Here is a 19,088-nt window from a genome sequence, read left to right as displayed (position 1 = left end):
TTTTTTTCTGTTTTATTTGGACTATATTGTCTAGAACTATTTTGTTCAGATTAATTGACTTTAAAACAATAAAAACTATAGAAAATAGAACACCCGAAATTAAATTCGCTATCATAGAACTGAATTGAGTTTCAATCATAAATTTTCCACAAAACAAGGTTAATTAGTGCTCAAATCCGCCTGGTTAAATTATCAAACAACGGTGGAAATTTCGGTAGGGGTGCAACCTCAAATATATAGTACTTGGACACCCGAATATAGATTATATTTAATACAATCGGAATAAATTAATTATGATAATGACATAGTTTGATATGTAACATCAAAGCTTATGACACAGATAAGATTACAATGATCGATCTCATGGCGTGGCAATCATTTTACTTAGTTAATTATGATACTAACCAGTTCCAGCTCAATTTGGCTCTGTTCTATTGCTGAAAACGGGCTTATTTCTGTCGTTTATAAATTGAACTTAAGTTCTCGTTTTGCAGTAACATTTCACGAGTGAATTTCACTGCATGCACGCGCGATCATATTTCACAGGATTTAATATTCCGAGAATTGGCTCTACCTAAAATTGAAAGATTTCATAATTGGAATCTGCTACAAAGGTTGTCTTGCTGTAGCAGATAAACTATATATGTTATGCGAATTATTGGTTCGCGAACACTTGTCGTACAAACTGAAAAGAGCAACTTGAAGCTTTAAACTGTTACACAACCTTTTTTTATTCAGTTACGCATTGTTTATTTCCTTATATTCTGGTGACGTAATTTAGATCTTTTCAAAGTTTCTCCCGTACTTAACACCAAGTCAATATCAGTACTGGGCAAGTCTAATTTCAAGTCTAGATATCAGTACTGATTCAGAGCTAAGATCATAACATATTTAAGACTTGTCAGACTTGGCAAGTCTAAATATAAGTGCGAAAATAAAGTTGAGTACGGTGATCGAACCCACGCTCTCCATCTCCTTAGGTCTTTGTCCTTCTTACTGCGCCACCGTGACTGTTAAAATAATGTCTTATGCGCTGTTCTAATACGCTTGAAAGAAGCAAATTTCAAGCGAGAAAGCGAGCAAATTATATTACATGGGAGACTTGCATTTACAATTGCCCAGTACTGATTAACACTTGGAGTTCGGTACGGGCTACCTGATCAAAAATATAATTTACCAATTTTGAAACTCTCAACAATGTCAGACGAAAAGACGCCCTTATTGGACGGAACTGAGCCAACCCGAAATCAGAGTACGGCCTCTGCATTAACGGAACTCACAAATCCTGATGATGCAGTTGCAACTGATGACACAAGCATTGAGGTGTTTGACCAGGATGAGGACGATGACGTCACAAGTGTCAACCAAGCTGCAGGCCAATCACAGTCGATCAGCGTGTCTGCTTCGGTCTCACAGTCCGCGCGGTAGGTTGTTTGAAATAGTAATAAGAAAGAGAGTTATCGAGTATTTCCTCGACAAATTCAGACAGCTTCCATCTAATGTCCCACATTTTAACTTCTGTTACTCAATCTGTATTATCTGCTGAACATCACGTATGTAGAACGTCACTGAGTGCCATATGCTATGTTTGATGCTGCAAAGATATGTGAACATTTTCAAATCATCTTAACTCGTTGTTCTTTTCAACCATCTTAACCATTGGTTCCCTAGATGAATTGCCATTCACCCTTGCGAAATATTCAAAGTCAGATTGCCGTATCTTCCCATATGATTTAAAACTCTTGCCAGATATTTTAAAACACATTCCCATAGTTATTTTAAAACTCGGTAAAACTCTAGCCAAATAACCCCTTTAACTACCAACCATAACGCTGGGCACACAACTTCTTCTTATGGTAGCAGAGACGCAATTGTCAAATGGTAAAGTCTGTGACGGCATTGTCTCCGCTTGCTCCTCAGCGAACCAATCTTCAGCCGATGAGAAAAAAATTTCAATATCCGGAACAATTGGCGTCCGGGAGATTTTCTCGGTTCAGCCTTCAGAGCGAGAAAACCAGTTGCATTGGACGTGACTGTCAGTGCAAGTTTTTCTTTTGTAACTGTCAATTTGATCAAACTCAACTTCAAGTGCATGTTTGCGCATGATTACGCTCTTGGTCAAACTGAGGAGCGGATATAAGGTCAACACGAATCCAATTGTTGTTAGATGAGAATACCCATAGTTTCACATATGAAACAGAAGATTCAACGCGTGCTCCGATTGGTAGCGGAATTTGAATTAAATTGGATCATAAAGCATCTGAACGAAATAAAAACAATTATGACCCAAATATCTCGATGGCGGATGTTTATACTGTTGGTTTATTGTTTATACTGTTGGATATTTTATGAGCTATAAAAACTCCGAGGATAATGTCAGTCGAAACTCGTTGCTTGGGGTTGTTTTCTAAAATTAGTTCCCCCAACCTGAGATTTTTTCACTGAAGAAATAGAAATACAAGTAAAAAAAATACAGTTTTCGACGAGAGTGGTGCATTGCAATTCGAAAAAGTAGGCAAACAAAGCGAACGACAAAATCCTGAGTCCAGGAAAAACATGCATACGGTTTTGACGCAGGAATTGCAAAATGTAAGTGTTAAAGAGTTTTTCACGTTCTCCAGGCACAGTTCTTTTTCTGCCAGATACCGCAGATAAGCTCTAAGTACTAGAAAACTGCGATCAGTACACCAAAGTAAGATATCTTGATTGGCGGTCAGAGCACGATGCTTGGTTCAATTCCAAATCAATTTGAACGTATTCAAAAAACAATGAGCAGTTGGGCAGCCGTCGGAAAATTAACATAGACCTCTCAAGTAAAACAGACAATCTATTGGTCTCCTGTGATTCCAGTCAGTTGAATAACTCAAATTTTGAAAGTGTTGATCTCTCAATAAAGTCCCAAAGTAACAAATTGCCCGAGGTGTTGACAGCATTGAGTTCGTACGTGCCAATCTGTCGATTTGTTCCAATCAAAGTCAGAGCAAGATGTTCTCAATTGCTATCAAGTATTCTTCTTGAATATGTTGAGGTTCCGGACAACAAGACAAAATGGCAAAAGCTTTTCTCGGTTTAAAAGAGCAATGCATTTTGCACGTTGGTTCTACATGCTCGTAACCGAGAAGCCAAAAAACAAAATTACAATCAAGACCAACGTCTCGCAGACCGTTTTGATCTTTGGAACGCCGGAGAATGTGGGAAGCTTTGGTCAGAAGCGGCCTCCATGAAAGCATCAAAAAGACAGACAACGAACAGTATTGAAGAAATAACGGTCAGAGCAAAGCTGCTAAAGTTTTAGCTTCTGGAGGTCTTGCACCCAGTAACAAAGCTGCATTGAAAGCCCTGGAAAAGTTACACTCGAGAGAACCGTTGCGCGGCGTCAGTATACCTGACGACATAGCATCCAATGCGTTCCAATTCAGTAAAAACGTAGTCCATGAGCAACTGCAGACATTCAACAAGCACACTGCAGCCGGTCCCTAGTTCTGGGAAAACCTTCTGGAAAACCAGAATGTTTTCCCAGAACATCTTCAGCGCGCAGTAGACTGCACTGCACCTGATCGGTCTGAGTTTGCTCTGAAAGCGATCAAAAAAGTTTGTAAACTTTGGTAGCAGGGGTCTCTTTCCTGCTTCTAATTCCAAAGCACTGTGCTGCGCTTCACTCACGGCTTTATACAAAAAGAAAGGTTGATTGCGTCCGATAGCAGTTGCAGAAATGTTTTGCGAGCTTCATTGCAAAATGCTTGGCAAGTGAAGCTAAATCAGAAGAAACTGAGCTGTTTGATAGTCTGCAAGTGGGAGTCGGCCTTAGCGGAGGCGCTGAGGCAATCATTCATTCTTCAAAAACTGCATACGATAACATAGATAGTGCTCAGTCGTACGAAGGTGTGCTTCAAATTTATTTCCAAGAAGCTTTTAACTCAGTCAAGCGTTCACATTTAAGTGACTTGTGAATTTATTCCTCGAATTGCCACCTTCAACAGTTTTTTGCTACTCCCAGCACATACTATTTTTTATATCAAAGCAATCAATCAAAGTGAATTCGGTGTTCAGCAGGGTGATCCTTTGGGACCGTTATTGTTCTCCTTGACGTTATCGCCAACCATATAGAAGATCAAGACTTCAGTTCCGAGTTTGTTACAGCACCCTTGGTACCAAGATGGTGGGTTTATTGCTGTGTCTGATGATCAGATCAACCAAACGTTTGGAATCCTGGCTAACGATCGTCCTGAGAGAGGTCTAATCTTGAAAAAAGACAAATGTGAGCTGTGGTCAATTTAAAATTTACGCTACGTTGATCAAGCAATAAAGAAGAATTTAAGAAACGGTTTTGAAGTTCTAGGCGCTGTGGTTGGCTCAAAAGAATTTGTCGCTTCTTGTTTGAAGAGTTGAGTTCAAAAAATTTATCTATGCTGGACAATTTACATCAACTCAACGATCCTCGATGTGCATTAGGTACCTTTGCTCATTGTTTGGGAACACCAAAAGTAGTATACTCTTTACGAAGTAACAATCCATCAAAGAGATGCTCGAAGTATTAAAATGTTTCAATGGCGGCCAAGGAGAAGTGTTGGATCAAATATTTGGCTCGATTATTGGTGATGACGCATGCAAACAATCTTCCTTACCTATCAATTTGTCATGACTAGGCGTCAGACAGTCACAAGAGCAATACAAAGGAGCCTTTGTGGATGCAATTGTAGCCTCAGACGACCTGGTCAACAAAATAAAAATTAAGCGTCCCTCAGAAAGTGACACTTTTAAAGAGTTACACCAGACTCTGGAACCGTTCAACCCATTTTCGCACAAGCAGATTAACTTGCTGCCCTAATATGAAATCAAACGTCAACCTGGGAAAAAGTAAGACTCCAATCACTATGGCTGCCTCAATTTGGCGCGTGGTTTGCTGCGCCTTCAATTCCCGCCCTAGGTCTTCACCTTTCGGCTAAGGAATTTCAGGTCAGTGTCATGTACAGGCTCGGGATTTCGAAGAAAATGTCCTTTTTGCAGTTCAGGTACATTGAACACATTTGGTGACCATGCAGTTGCCTGCCATGGAAGGGGAGATGCAATTTCAAGGCACAATGGAATTCGCGACCTTATAGCTTCCGCCTGTTCAGTAGCTAATTTGTCCCCGGGTAATTGAAAAACGCTATCTCATTGCGGAAAACAACTCACGCCCCGGAGACGTCTATCTGCCTTCTTGGAAATTTGGCCAATCTGCTGCTCTAGACATATCAGTGACTTCCTTTCTGCAAATGAACATTATTTTTCTTGTGGAAGAGAAATCTGACTATACAATTGAAGCTGCGGAAGACCGAAAATATGCTCAGTATGAAAATAGCTGTGCTCAACAAGGAATTTTGTTCGTCCCTCTGGCAATCGAAGTTTCGGGCTGTTGAGGACTCTGAAGGAGGCCTTAATGCGCATTTCAACCTTAGCTGAAAGCAGAAATTATCAGTCAGTGGGTAATTCCATTGCATTCGATAGGGCAGTTCAGTCACTTTCTGTTGCTATTATACGAGCTACTATGCTGTTGTCGCGAGCGCCGTAGTTGAACGCAGTAATTAGTTTATTTTGTCTGATAATTAGCAACCCGATTACGTGGGACGCAATGTAAAGATAATTATTCCTAGACGCTTGTGTTGAGTTGAATCAATCTCTTGATGAAATAGAAATACGCCCAGAATCCTTAGCGAACTCACGCAACGAGAGGGCAGCCTTTTCTAAAGAATTCTACAGAAGTCATCTAACAGGAGGGGACTTGTGCTTATTTCAACTTCAATAATGGAAGAAATTAAAAACCGAGAGCTGAGTGGTTGAGGGAGAAACACCGAAGATCGGAGAAAACATTAGGATTGGCAATAGGAAACCTTCAACAAACTTAAGATCAACCAACTTTAGATCAAGATAAACCACGATTATTTAAAAATGGAAACCAAGCAGTTTATTTTGCTGCTCCCCACATCTATCTTGAGAAGCCCCAATTCAATGAGCAAGCATCTTACCATCTCCAGCAGTGTCCTAGTGCACCTCTCAGCTAATCGGTTCTGTTGTGACATCTCTGGTATGGTGTTTTGCTGTAGCGTGCCTGCATCTAGCAACCCGATGCAGTGCATCGTGTTTTCCTGTACAGTTCATTCCGGTCCATATCCGCTTGATTCAAATGACTCAATAGTCCGCGACACTTCCTACCACTGTCACGTTTAACGATGGGAATCTAGAAAACGTCAGGATAAACAAAAGAAATTATTTGCTTGTGTTGTTTTATCCGAGTTCTCTTCTGGAATTCAATTCAGCTATTTCTTTTCTCGAATGTGAAGCTGTGTCCCCACTCCGACTGAGACTGATAAAAGGTTGAGATTAATCAGACCTTCTTGATACAGATAAGAGGTCTGAAAAATAGTCAGGCACATCATAAGCATTCTTGAGTTTGCATTGGAATTTCCGTTTCTTTGAGGATATGCTAATCCTCACACAGCTTCTGCCCAATACTATGGTAGCGCCTCAATTTTCGTTTTGTGAGCCTTGATTGAAGGGGCACAAAGTTTGGGATCGCGTCAATGTTTGTCACTATGTGATCTGTACAACCACTGTTCACTGGCATGCCTGCTGTCTTCCAATAGGTAAAAGCTGCCCAGTATTCCTTGTATGGTGTAGCCAATGTTGTTGGACCCATTGCCACTGACTCATGTCTGCCTCCATCGTTTTGTCTCCCGCCTGCCCTCTCTGGGTAACCCTTGTCGTCACACGTGCTCTATTGTGCTGCCTACTTCCTCCTGCAGTCCTGGTCAAAGTGTCCATAGATATCACACGCAAAGAAGTTTCCTCTATTGTATCCCTTTTTGAAATGAAGCTTCACTGCCAGTGTCACTGAACCACTTGTCCCTGGTATCTCTGCACTGTGTATCTCTTTTCAATGTGCAGCCTTTTCCTCAACTCTGTGAAGTTGATGTTCAAGTTTTATTTCGAAACAAAATTTTCATACCTCACTGGCAGACCAACGACGATCAAAGAGTTGAATAGGCTCTCCAATACAACCTCCCTGCTTCTTGTAGCGTTGTGAGCAACCCCTGTTCTCTGATTAAGAAAATTTGTTACTACTCAGAGCCCTCGAGCAGCAGTTGAGCAAGCTTTGCCACCAAAGTCCCCACTGTCGGCGTCTTCACAGTCTGAAATCTCTCTTGCAAATGCTTCGGAGCACTTGCTCTATCTCTGACGCCCTCATCTCCCACACAATCATGTCTCTTCAGCATGAGTGTTGACCCATTTAGAGCCAGTGCCAGATGGCACCACACATTTTTTCGTTTCTCCTGGATCTCAGCAACTTCCTGCTCATATGCATCATTCAGCCGCTGATGGTTCTTCTCCTAATCATTGCATGCCCCATTGTCAAGTGGTGCAGACTCCTTGGGTTGCTCCTCCGTCCTAGGTATTGATTTGTAGAGTCCCTTTGTCTACATCATTGCCACAAATCTCGTGCTCCAGATTGTGCCTTTCCTGTGCCTTTCGTGTGTAGTTCAGCAGCTTCACTCTCTGTTGATCCACCGTAGGCTGAGCATGCATAACAGTTTTGAAAACTATTGCAGAAAAAAATGCAGAAAAAAATTATGACAAACAACAACAAAATATTTTTGTTTTAGAAATTATTTTTATGATTTGGTAACCTGTTAGATTCTGGAATTTTGCAAGCGGAATAAAAAGTTTTTTTTTTAACTGAGTAGAAAAATTAATTGCTCAAAACTGTGAGGGCAAGAAAGTGATATTTTATAGTAGAAATTGTAGATTTACAGGAGAAATCTAATTATTTGATTAAGATAGTGGTTTGACTTCGGAGATGAAGAAAAGGCTAAAGAATCAGTGAAAGTGACATTTTTCAAGTGAGGGCTAAAAAGTTGAAAAGGCTAAAAAAAATCAGCTGTATAATTATTTTCCCATCATCAATCCGAGAAAGTCGAGATATAAAATTAATCTTTGCACCATGATTTAGAGTGGGGGTGGCAAGGGTTACCCAATACGGTCTGCGTCTGCAATTTTTCTAGAAACCGGTCGCAGGGGATACCTTAGTTAGTATGCATTACACTTTTCTAAGAATTCGTTCACTTTTCTGGTTGTATCATGATCATTCAATATCTGCTGGGTATATTTTACATCAAACAATTTCAATCTAATAATAGCTGTCTAGATGCATCAGCTTGGACCGATTATTAATTCTAGGCGCCATTTATTGACGATCCACTTCTATTTAAGTTTTGTAATTGGAATCAGTTTGCCCTTCTACTTAAGTTTATTACTATAGTTTGATCGAATTTCTAACAGCTTCTATAGTTGCAATTAGATGTATTTCCGCAACATTTTTGTCCAAATCCCCATTTTCTTCTTGTTGTTTCTTCATAGGTACCCACCCAATCAAAGCGTATAAAAAGTTCTTTTAATAAATAGAGAAGGGAAATGCACTATAAAAATGGGATAAGAACATTTTAAGCCGACACTTTGAACAAACAGGAAAATTGACAAAGATTCGATGTGGCCTCTTAATTTTGAATGGGCATCAAATAATTCAAACTTAAACTAAGGTTTAGACTATTTAGTTTTATAACATCAATTACTGCCAATGTTGTGAGTAATCACTTTGATTTATTTAACTTTTTAATTGACAAAATCATATGCTTTCTGTAGCACTGTTTGGTCAAGAAAGAGTTGAAACATTTTGATGCCATCATTTTGGTTTCAAATTTATGAAAACAACTTCATAAGACGTTAAAAGTAAATCAACAAATTCAGAAATCATGAAATCAAGTATTATGATGAACTTGTACTGGAGCTTCATTCAACACATCTTTAAAATGGAGGATGCCACCGCCGGATTCGCTCGCAATTCAATTCTCAAAACTGCGTGAAAGCAGAAGTGGAAATTCCGTAAACAAAATTTCTTGATTAAAATATTGATAGAACCAAAATTTACTAAATGGAAGCTTAATTTTGTCTTTTTGCTTCGTTTATGTCTGGAGTTTAGTTCAAAAAATATGTAACACGATTAAGTTTGCGTCAAAATAAGCCAAAAATTTTTAGGGCAAAGGAATCAAGAAAATTACTCATTTAAAAATTGTCACTTTTTTAGGGTAACCGTAGAACGTTTGAACTCATTAATTGCTCTTCAACAAAGTTCATAGCAATCATTTTAATAGTTTTGGTCTTTTTTATGCAAATTTTTCGCTTGACCATTTTGCGTTTTTCTTCAAGAACATTTTCTTCTCAAGTGACTTTTCCACGCTTTTCGTTCTTCATTTTTGAGTGATCTCTATTGCTCTCAATCCCAAGAAAAGCTTGTTGATATTCTAAGGTCGGTTGCAGCATAGCAAAAATAAGGGGCAAATAGCACAGAGGGCAGTCCAAATGATTATGAAGCGGGAAGTCATAACCGTTGGGTTCAAAATTTTTTCACCCGCCTGTCGTTCGAGAGCATTTCTTCCGACAATAGTTGGTTTATGTTTTCGTAGCGAGAATACGTAACAGTTCAACACAATTCGTTGTTACTTCGTGTGTTTGTGATATTAATGTTTTGAGGGCTTAAAATTTGTTTGACAAATCAAGTATTTAGTAGAGCCACGCCTGATTTCAATTCACAGCTAGATACAAAATGTTTTATTTCCTTTTGAATTTAAAACAGCCTGAAGTCAAAGAGGCTTGAAAACAGTTCAGTTATGTTTGCGATTCAAACAAGTCTACTGTTATTACTATTTTTTGTTGCTATTTGATTAAATGCTACGAAGTAATATTAAAGCCAAATTTATTACCTACAATCAGCAGTTAAGCTATGAGTAGCCTCTGACAACAAAGTTTTTGATAATGCGCTTGTGTTTTGATCAAAAAATTTTTTAAAAACGAACATACTTTGATGAGAGATTGATTTTTGCGGAAACAAACAAGAATAAATTCATATATGTTGTTATTTTGTGAGTGAATTCGGTTGATAATTCAGAGGAGAAACTCGACTACTGTTGCTTCAATGATAGCGAACCGTTTTTGATACTGAATCCTCCTTTTGATTCTGAAAGGCAACCTTTATTCTCTTGATTAGTTTTGTGATGTTAATTCATTACCTGGTTCATTTCATTTTTTAACATACATGGCCATCAGCCCACAAGTACGGAATTCGGAGAAACCCTCCACTAAAGAAATCAAAATAGCTCCAATGAACTTTGCAAACTCAGAATTTTCAGGTGTCAGACTATCCCCAGCTGGCCGATTTTCAAAAATTTCATCAGACGAAATATGTGCTAAGAGTGTTAGCAGACATTTATGTCGTGTAGAGTTCGTAGCGAGAATGCGTAACAGTTCAACACAATTCGTTGTTACTTCGTGTGTTTGTGATATTAATGTTTTGAGGGCTTAAAATTTGTTTGACAAATCAAGTATTTAGTAGAGCCACGCCTGATTTCATTTCACAGCTAGATACAGAAAGCTTCAGCTCATTTTGAATTTAAAACAGCCTGAAGTCAAAAATTCTCGAAAACAGTTCAGTTATGTTTGCAATTTAAACAACTCTGTAGAGTTTATGTCGTATAGATTTCAATGCAAAAACTTCAGTTGGCGTACTTCTTAGTTTCAGTTCATTGTTTGGTGGAATTTTTACAGGAACCAATTATATTTGGTGTCAATAGTATGTGTAACCAAATATAAAAGCTATGTGTTCAACAATAATTGTAGCTGGCGTTTAGTATGACAAATCTTTGCAAAGAATCACAAAAGACCGCTATGTGTACAAAAATGACTTAATCGGAGCGCTGAATCAGTTCCTACATATCTGTATTGCAATAGTAGTTGCTCAATACTGATACAGTTTGGCTTGGCTTTAAATCATCGTATATATAGATTAGACATTTCTTTTTCTCTTCTTTTGGTTTTTTGATAAACTGTTCACTCACGCGTTCTACAATAATGTAAATAAATCGACGCTTATCGTCATTCATCATTTCAGCACAAGACTATGGCACTCAAAAGATGTTGACTGATCGTGTTGAATGAAAAAACTTGATCCGTAGGATAAGATAACAACAGTGCGAAATAGAATCGAATTGAGTTAAGTTATCCAACTGATCGATTTGAGGTAGAAATCGTTGTACTTGCAATAACCAGATATATTTTGTTACTGTATTTGAGTAGAAACCTGTGGACATCGCAGCACAAATTCCAGGCCTCCTCAACGTTGCCTACTCCCTCATCCTACGCTCAATTAGCAGACGCCAACATAACTCAGATACCAGAACAGGAACCCCCTACAGACAGGCGATCCAGTTTTCGCAGGCGGAGGCTAGACTCTGCTGGAAGTGTGCTGACAAGGGGAAGTATCGTGTCCATACTGGGGGAAGAGAGAACCGGGGAAAACTTGATCACATGGTACCAATGTCTCGCCCACCTGCTCAAAGTTCGTTCATTATTAAGCATTCGTTAAAAAATTCTATTGTCAAATAAGTGCAACCTAATCAAGGCCTGAAAAACGTAAAGTGAAATACTCCAAGTGACTATAGGTATGGGCTGACTGAGTAACGAAAAGAAAAAAAATCGAGGACTGCAAATGATGATTTGTTCATAAGCATTTTCAGAAATCTCAAAAAATCTTATGAATTTATTATCGACAGTCATTTGAATGGAAATCAAGATAGAAAATCGACATAATAAGACTTAGCACGAGAAAAGTTCTCAAATTACAATCTAGTTTATCATCATCGTTAAAACTGACAGTTGCTTCCTTGTGATTTTAGAGTATGATTGGTTGTGGATTGCTGGCTCTCCCATTCGCCTTTTCCCTGGCTGGAATATTGGGTGGGCCATTGCTCATGTCATTGCTAGCAGTTATTGCACTAGTGGCCATGAACTTCCTAGTTGACGCAAGTCGACATATGTGCAGAGTTGAGGAGAGGTTAGTCTAACCAGGTCATCAATCAAACAGAATAATGGCTTTTCTTTTGAGTAGATGTGTTTCTCTGGATGCATTTGGTTGTTGACTAGCAACCGAAAACAATTTTTTACGTCATGAACAAGGGATACTTGTTAAAAGAACACTTGAGTGTCCAAATGGAACGATTGACAAGCAACCATATGATGTGATCAGACGATCGGCAATAACTGATCACAAATCAACGTTATCCCTACATCCTGTTTATATCAGGTGCACAGGGCGTTGAGACTGTTCGTAGGAATGGAATTTCTAACTTACGATAACTTGAGAAAATTCAGAAAAAATAGCAAGTACTAACATTGCAATATTTCTCAGAAGTTTTGAATTGAATTAGAAACAAATATAATGGATAAATAAATAGACTTTATAGACAGTCTTTTCAGCAAATATTGATCTTGATAAGTAGTGGTTTTCTGACCTTGTCTCAAATGAACAGGTTGACCAGAGGTTAATTACTAAATAGGAGATGAACTTGTTTCAACAATATTGGTTTTTGGGCCTTTTTCGTTTATGATAAACTTAAGAAATTTCTTGGGCTTGATTATATTCAAATATTTACTTTTGCCGGGTATGAAGACCGGTTCATTTTGTTCTCTTTCAGACCATCTCTTCAATTAGATCTTTTAAGTAAATCGCTACTGCCTGTTGGTAAGAGAGAGAGAGAGAGAGAGAGAAAAAGAAAGAGAGAGAGAGAGAGAGAGGAGAGAGAGAGAGAGAGAGAGAGAAAAAGAGAGTACCAATCTCGATTTTGGTGTGTCTTTATGTAATTTTACTAGTGTGCATAAGTACTTGAGGTTGGCTGGTGTGAATTGAATTTTGTCATGAATAGTTTTATGCCGGTCTTCTTTGAAAGTTTTTGTGGGCAGTGGCTCATTAAGGGAATTAAATTTGTCTAGAGGGCTGACTTAAAGGAAGGCACTATTTACGAATTACGTTCAAAAATTGTTAGAATTTAGATGCTGAGGCCTCGAGCCACTTTAGCTGAATTTTAAACTATACACTGTTTTCACTGCAGGACTTGCGTTTGTTTAGCAGAGCAAATAAAAATTTTTGCACGGGTCAACAGGTTCCTGCATGTCAACCACTCTTTTTTCCACTGCAACATCTGTCATTTTGTTTTATGAGATTTGTTTTGAAATTAAATCAGATGCACTTCACTCTCTGGAAAACATATGCGTTGAAAACCACAAATCTTAAAAAAAATCGTCGTCAAAATTTCGTACAAGGATTTATACAGCTGAATTGACATAAGATATTTGGTTTTAAAGCAGAGAAATTTTCGTTTTCAACGCTTTCACCGCATTCAGTGCCAAAAACCGCACTACAAGTAGTCAAAGCGTTCACCGCAATTTTACTTTTTAAGCGATTTTTAGCAAGGACACCTAGAACCGCGTGAGCATAAGATGGATTGAGAGGTTTCAAGTAATTTTAATCCCTATTATTTTCATCCCCAGCTTTAAATTTTGATTTTATTTACGATGTATTATATAACACTCCTTCTAATTCTCCACAACGACCCACTTTTTTGTCTGAATAAGGTTTAATTAAATTTCAGGCTTGCACTAATCTCACTCTAATGAAAAAGAGTTTGAAGCTCGAGCTGATAGATAAGATGAGAAATAATCTTATATCTAAAGTTGATAAATAAATTGCATGCTCGTGACTTTTTGCACATAGTACCTTGCAAAGCCGTGGACAGATATCATATAATCTTTCCTTTCCCGCCATGTGGTTATATCCCTGGATCATTGTAACATAGTAGATCAGAGTTGAATCATAGTATTTTTCAGTTTTTATTTATACTATGATCATGTCCCGATCATTCCACTTTTTATCATGAAGTGCCTAAATTCGGGCAAACAATTTCGAAGACAGAGTAAAAATAGCATTGATGTTAAAACCTTAGCAAAGGCTGGCAAGAATTGATTTTCAGGGATCCCCCATCACCCATGAACAAAACTTTTGCTGTTTATGCAAGTGTGAACAAAATAATGTGCGGTTCGATCGGATAACTTATTTTGTAGCATATGAAGAAGTTGTGGTACAATTAACATGTACCAGCTAGGTGATTAACAGAGTCAATTACGGATGGTCCTCAATTACTCAACATGGAAATTTAGATCATACATGGACTACGGCGATCTGGCCGAGAGTGTGTTACGCCATGGCCCCTTGACGTGTATGAGGGATCACTGTCACATTGGAAAACTATTGATCAACATCCTGCTAGTGTTCACGCAACTGAGTTTCTGTGCCACCTACTTTGTGTTCCTGGCTCAGACTGTGGACTCTGTCTTGACAGACTACGGCATCGAGAACCCATTCAGCGACCGCATTCTCATTTGCATGTTCTTGTTGCCAATCGCCTTGCTTAGTCTCATACGCAACTTAGGTATGTTCATCAAGTGAATTAATTCTTATCTTGTTGATTCTTTTTCTAATGTATCTCATTCGACGGTTTTTCAAGTAAAAAACTCATCAATTAAAATTACGTAGCAGAAGTTACGCAGCAGCAAACATTACTATTACGGAAAAATTGTTTATTTTTTAGCTTTCCTTGCCTTGTTCTCCCTGACTGCAAACATCCTGCTGTTCTTCGGATTGGGTGTCATCATTTACTCGGTGCTGGACGACATCCCGAATCCACGAGGATTGAGAGCATTCGAACCCATCGGGGATTTGCCTCTCTTCTTTGGAGGTGCTATTTACGTAGTCGAGGGAATCGGAGTTGTGCTTCCTTTAGAGAACAAAATGAAGAAACCAGAACAGTTCAAGAAAGTTCTTAACTTCGGAATGAGTTTTGTGTTTTTACTGTGTGTTTTATTCGGCTTTCTGGGATACAATAAGTACCGTGATTTGATAAAACCTTCAATATCGCTCAATTTACCCAATACGTGGTACTGTTCTGCTGCAAAAATTGCGTTTGCAGTTGCCATGTACGTTACATACGCTTTGCAGTTTCTAGTTCCTATTCGCATTTTAACTCCGTGGCTATTCCGGACGTTTCCAGATGCTAACAGTACCCTGAGCGAGTACCTATTCCGGCTGATGCTGGTTGCTATCACCTTTCTGGCTGCTATTTTGATTCCTTATTTGAACCTATTCATAGAACTGATCGGATCGTTTGCTAGTTCGTCGCTAGCACTGATTTTACCCGCACTGATATGCGAGTTTTCGATGTGTAGTAAGAAAAACGTGTCACTGTTTAAAAAGTGTGTTTTTAGAGTGCTGATATTTATTATGTTGGTGATTGGGTTTGCCGGTGGTCTCATGGGAACTCTTCTATCCGTCAAAAGTATAATCAAAGCATTCACCGCTGAGGCCTCAGTGAATTTGATTAAACCAACTACATTCATGCCTGATGTAACAATCTTAGCTGACTGATTTTTATTTTCTTGAGTTTTGAATGACTGAAATATTAAAATCAATTTTATTATATGTTTAATAGCCGCACAGCGATAGCTGGGGCTATTATTGGCCTTCTCTTGGTTTTTTTACGACTCGAAGAGGAGTATTGGTTTTTACGACTCGAAGAGGAGTATTGGTTTTCTTAAGGTTTTTTTTTTACCGGAAGTACTATTCGTTCAGACGATGTTTTGACCTAAAAGCGAAAGTGAGTAAAATTGCAGTGTGAACTAATTTTTTCTGAGCGAGAGAAGTTTTTTGATCATGCGCTGCGTTTAGTGAATGACTTTTTGACATTGAAAAGTAGTTTTTGACTGAATGGCACATATAGATAACCGTTTTTAGCCGTTTTTTCGTCTAAGTGGCCTAGTTTTTTTGCTTGTAATTTGGTTTTTTGTAGCAAATAATTTTTAATCGATGCTATGTTGAAATGTAAACCCTGGAAATTGTTAGCACAGTATTTTGCATAGCCTGAAATTGCGTTTCAAATGCGAAATTGGCACATATTTCTTGATTTTTTAGTTAATTTTTGGCTTTTTTTCTATTAATTTCTTCATTTTTGGATCTTTTAGCTGTTTTTTTGTCAAAAATCAGTTAATATGGCAACTTCCCTTTGATAATTCATATACTCAATGCCTCTTTCTACCTCGATGTAATTTTGTTTCATAAAATTGTACATTTTCTAATCCGATTTTCGTAGTTTTTTGCAATTTTTTTCAGTTTTTTTTTTGTATTTTGCTTTTTCATTACTAGAAATAGTATTTTGGGGAACATGAGGGACTTTAATTTCGTTTCAATAAAAAATCAATCATTTTTTGGTGTTAAGTTTTTGAAAAAACAGATAAATTATTTTCATAAATACAGTCTTAAATATTTTTTGACCACTTTTTTGCAAAATGTTTCATTGTTTCGTATGTCTGAATTCTGCTTTTTCTTGTTTTAATCTGTTCAGCAAGCTCTATTTGTCTCGAATGACTCGTTGTCTTTTCTATGTCCCGAATGCTGATTAATGAAATGTACTCGTTTTTCTTGATTTTTTTAAATTTGATTTTTAACTTTCAAAAATCAAGAATTAGTCTTTTTGTTACGGTGCTCCTAACATTGTGTCCATATTCTTCACATTCTCGTTTGTATCATTCTAGTTTTGTCCTGGCACCTACTTTTGTTTTCGTTAGATTGATTTTTTCAGTTGTTAAAAAATTGAATGAATTCAGCTTTTTCTTAGATCTTGGTTTCTTCGGTTTGCAATTGATTTAATTCAAAATAAGGCAGTACTGGGAGTTAGCTAGAAAGTCTTTTCCAACATTTCGACTTATTACTATTCATTGCATTTTTATTCCGGGCTTGGTATTGTTTTTAGACGATTGTTTGCCTTTGAATATTATTCTATTGCTTTTGTTTTTCTATGATTAATTTAATTTTTGAATTAGTATGAAATCTTGTTGTCTAGCATATATACAACAAGGAAGAATCATGTATTATTTTTGTCTTAATTGCCGTGATTAGAAATCTAATTGTAGTGGTTCTCTGATTCTTAAGTTCGAGCACTCTTTTTTGAATAATTTTGACTTTCCTGTCTTTTTTGAAAAGTTTTTATCTGCCGTTTGCTTTCGCAATCTTTTTGAGATTAGAATCATTAATTATCTGCGGGCAATTGATGGCCCTGTCAGCTTTGTCAGGCTATCAGTTTTTTGACCATCCTACTTATTTCAGACTTTTTTAACGTTACCAAACGTTTTCGATAATAGAATTTTAATGCATTTTCTTTCTCTTGGTGACAGTGGTTTAAATTTCACCGATTTTTAGATCAGACCCGTGGAGGTAATGAGTTAATGGTTTTATAAAAAAGGTAATGACTTAAGCTTTTTATGAAGTTATGGTGCTTCGAGTCGCTTTCGGAATTCTTCCGGCTATGTTTTTTTATTTCGTCGTCATGATTTTTGTTACGACCATATGACGTCACAGCCACTTTTTGTTCATTCGTTCATGCAATTTCAACTGAATTGCATGCGTTACGTCATTTTTCGCTTTTAGTGGAGCGAGTTTTTTGTTCATTCGCGTGATTAAATTTTTGGTCACACTTGACTTACCTCACTCTCAAAAATGACTTCCTCACTTTGAAATTGACTTTTATTTACTTTAATTCAAAGAGATAAGGTCAAAGGGGTGTGTGTCACTCTGAATGAAGGTTAATTGAGATCAGCTAATAGAGGCAGCAATAACTTATACAGATTTTTAATCAGAATATAACAGATAAGCTTTCAATCAAAAGACAATTTTTTTTGATCTGTCTTTTTTACTGTTTTTTTAGACTGCCGATCTACGAATCTATTGCGGCTATTTTCTGGCAATCTGCCAGCTATGTTTGTTCTTTCAATCCAGCTAGGAAGGAGCCGAAATTTTTGTAAGCCAAGAAAAAACTTGCTAGTTCAAAGGAGTGCAGGCGACAAGAAAGCTCGCCGGTCTAGCATTTGACTCTGAAACCCTGCACTACTCCGGCTATTATATATAAAGTGGTTAATGTGTAACAAAGCTAGATTCGATACCTCAAGGAAACGTTTCAAATTCAACTGGTGAACCGCTTCTTGGAATAGATTCACTGGTTAAAAAAGGAGAAATCACCTAAACCTATTACTATTGTGAACTGGCAGAAAAAGCTATCCGGGCCAAGGATTTTGCCGAAAAACAACGGTGAAAAGAGTATAAAAAATATTCTTACCCCGTTAGTGCTACCCCTAATAAGGGTGGAAAAAGTGGAATGTAGGAGTGTAATTGTAATAAAAGGAGTGGAGGAGTTTAAAAAACATGTAATGCGGTAAAATAAGTGTAAAAATAAATTAATGGTGTTCCACTTTTTCCACCTTTGTTATGAGTAACTAGCGGGGTACAAAAATTCTTTTCACATACCCTATTTTACCCGTTACTTTTTGGCGGAACCGGTTTTATAATCATAGATCAAATTGGCTTTCTGATGTGGTATATATAGACCTATGTAAAACGAATTTTTGAACTTAGCAAATTATCTTTATATATTCAAAGAAAATAAAGATCAGATGTTTTTACCAGTAAAATAAAAAGCAAAACATTTATTATAGTTTGATGTTTTATCAACTGGTTTTATGCCTATGATACTACGAATTGTCAATATTTTTCGTTTCATACATAATTGCAAAAATTAAATAAGGTTATTTTTTGTTGTGCTGTCACATAAGCTTATTGTCCATTGACAAGTTCTATTCGCTTTTAAAAAGATGATGAGTCCTCTTTTCCGAAATATTCCATTTTTTTCATTGATTATGTTTTAGCATCTTCAATACCGTTTTGAAGCAAAATGTAGCTGAGTTTTTAATTTTTGCCGAAATTTGTCTTCTATTTCTAGTTGCATGACGTGCACTGATGAATAACAGTTCTCAATGGTTTCCTATTAGAGGTACATATAAACCTATCTATTGATATCTGTTAATGACTAAAGCTTCTAGTTGAAAGACATTGAACTTTTTTGTTTTCTAAAAAACGTGTTTTTGATGTCTGCCCTTTTAGTTATATTTTGTCAACTTGTAGTCTGGTCTCAATAATGCCGCGTACCATCTTTTTGGTGAAGCAGTGAAAATTTTTGTCTTGCCTTGGTTTTTTTAACTTATGGTTTTTTGATTTGACTCATTGTGTTTTCATAAAAGCTTTGATTTTTTGAAATTTGTTTTTCTAGTCACTATTTATGTTTTTT

At 37.3% G+C, this 19,088-nt stretch overlaps 1 protein-coding gene across 2 annotated transcripts; it reads left to right on the top strand.

Annotated features, from left to right (window-relative positions):
• The first annotated feature begins 369 nt into the window (after positions 1–369).
• LOC142342769 (proton-coupled amino acid transporter 1-like) lies at positions 370–15,399 on the top strand. 2 transcript variants are annotated; one of them, XM_075394324.1, is made up of 6 exons: positions 370–798; positions 1,155–1,424; positions 11,164–11,425; positions 11,763–11,920; positions 14,080–14,351; positions 14,511–15,399. In XM_075394324.1, the coding sequence occupies exons 2-6, from the start codon at positions 1,198–1,200 to the stop codon at positions 15,341–15,343; spliced, it is 1,752 nt and encodes a 583-aa protein (XP_075250439.1). In that variant the 5' UTR covers positions 370–798; positions 1,155–1,197; the 3' UTR covers positions 15,344–15,399. The 2 variants fall into 2 exon arrangements, with proteins under 2 accessions (XP_075250439.1, XP_075250438.1); XM_075394323.1 differs by having other exon boundaries at positions 371–801; positions 1,142–1,424.
• The last annotated feature ends 3,689 nt before the right edge of the window (positions 15,400–19,088 follow it).

Source organism: Convolutriloba macropyga, chromosome 7, assembly GCF_964194025.1.
Source record: "Convolutriloba macropyga chromosome 7, txConMacr16.3, whole genome shotgun sequence".
NCBI classification, from domain to species: Eukaryota; Metazoa; Xenacoelomorpha; order Acoela; family Convolutidae; genus Convolutriloba; species Convolutriloba macropyga.
This window is presented reverse-complemented; position numbering and strand designations above follow the sequence as displayed.

What these genes read in the sequence shown, in the direction of transcription:
- LOC142342769 (XM_075394324.1), top strand. Translation starts at nt 1,198, where the DNA reads ATGTCAGACGAAAAGACGCCCTTATTGGACGGAACTGAGCCAACCCGA. An exon ending in TCGGTCTCACAGTCCGCGCG is followed by an intron (nt 1,425 to 11,163) that starts GTAGGTTGTTTG and finishes GTATTTGAGTAG; the next exon opens with AAACCTGTGGACATCGCAGC. An exon ending in ATGTGCAGAGTTGAGGAGAG is followed by an intron (nt 11,921 to 14,079) that starts GTTAGTCTAACC and finishes ATGGAAATTTAG; the next exon opens with ATCATACATGGACTACGGCG.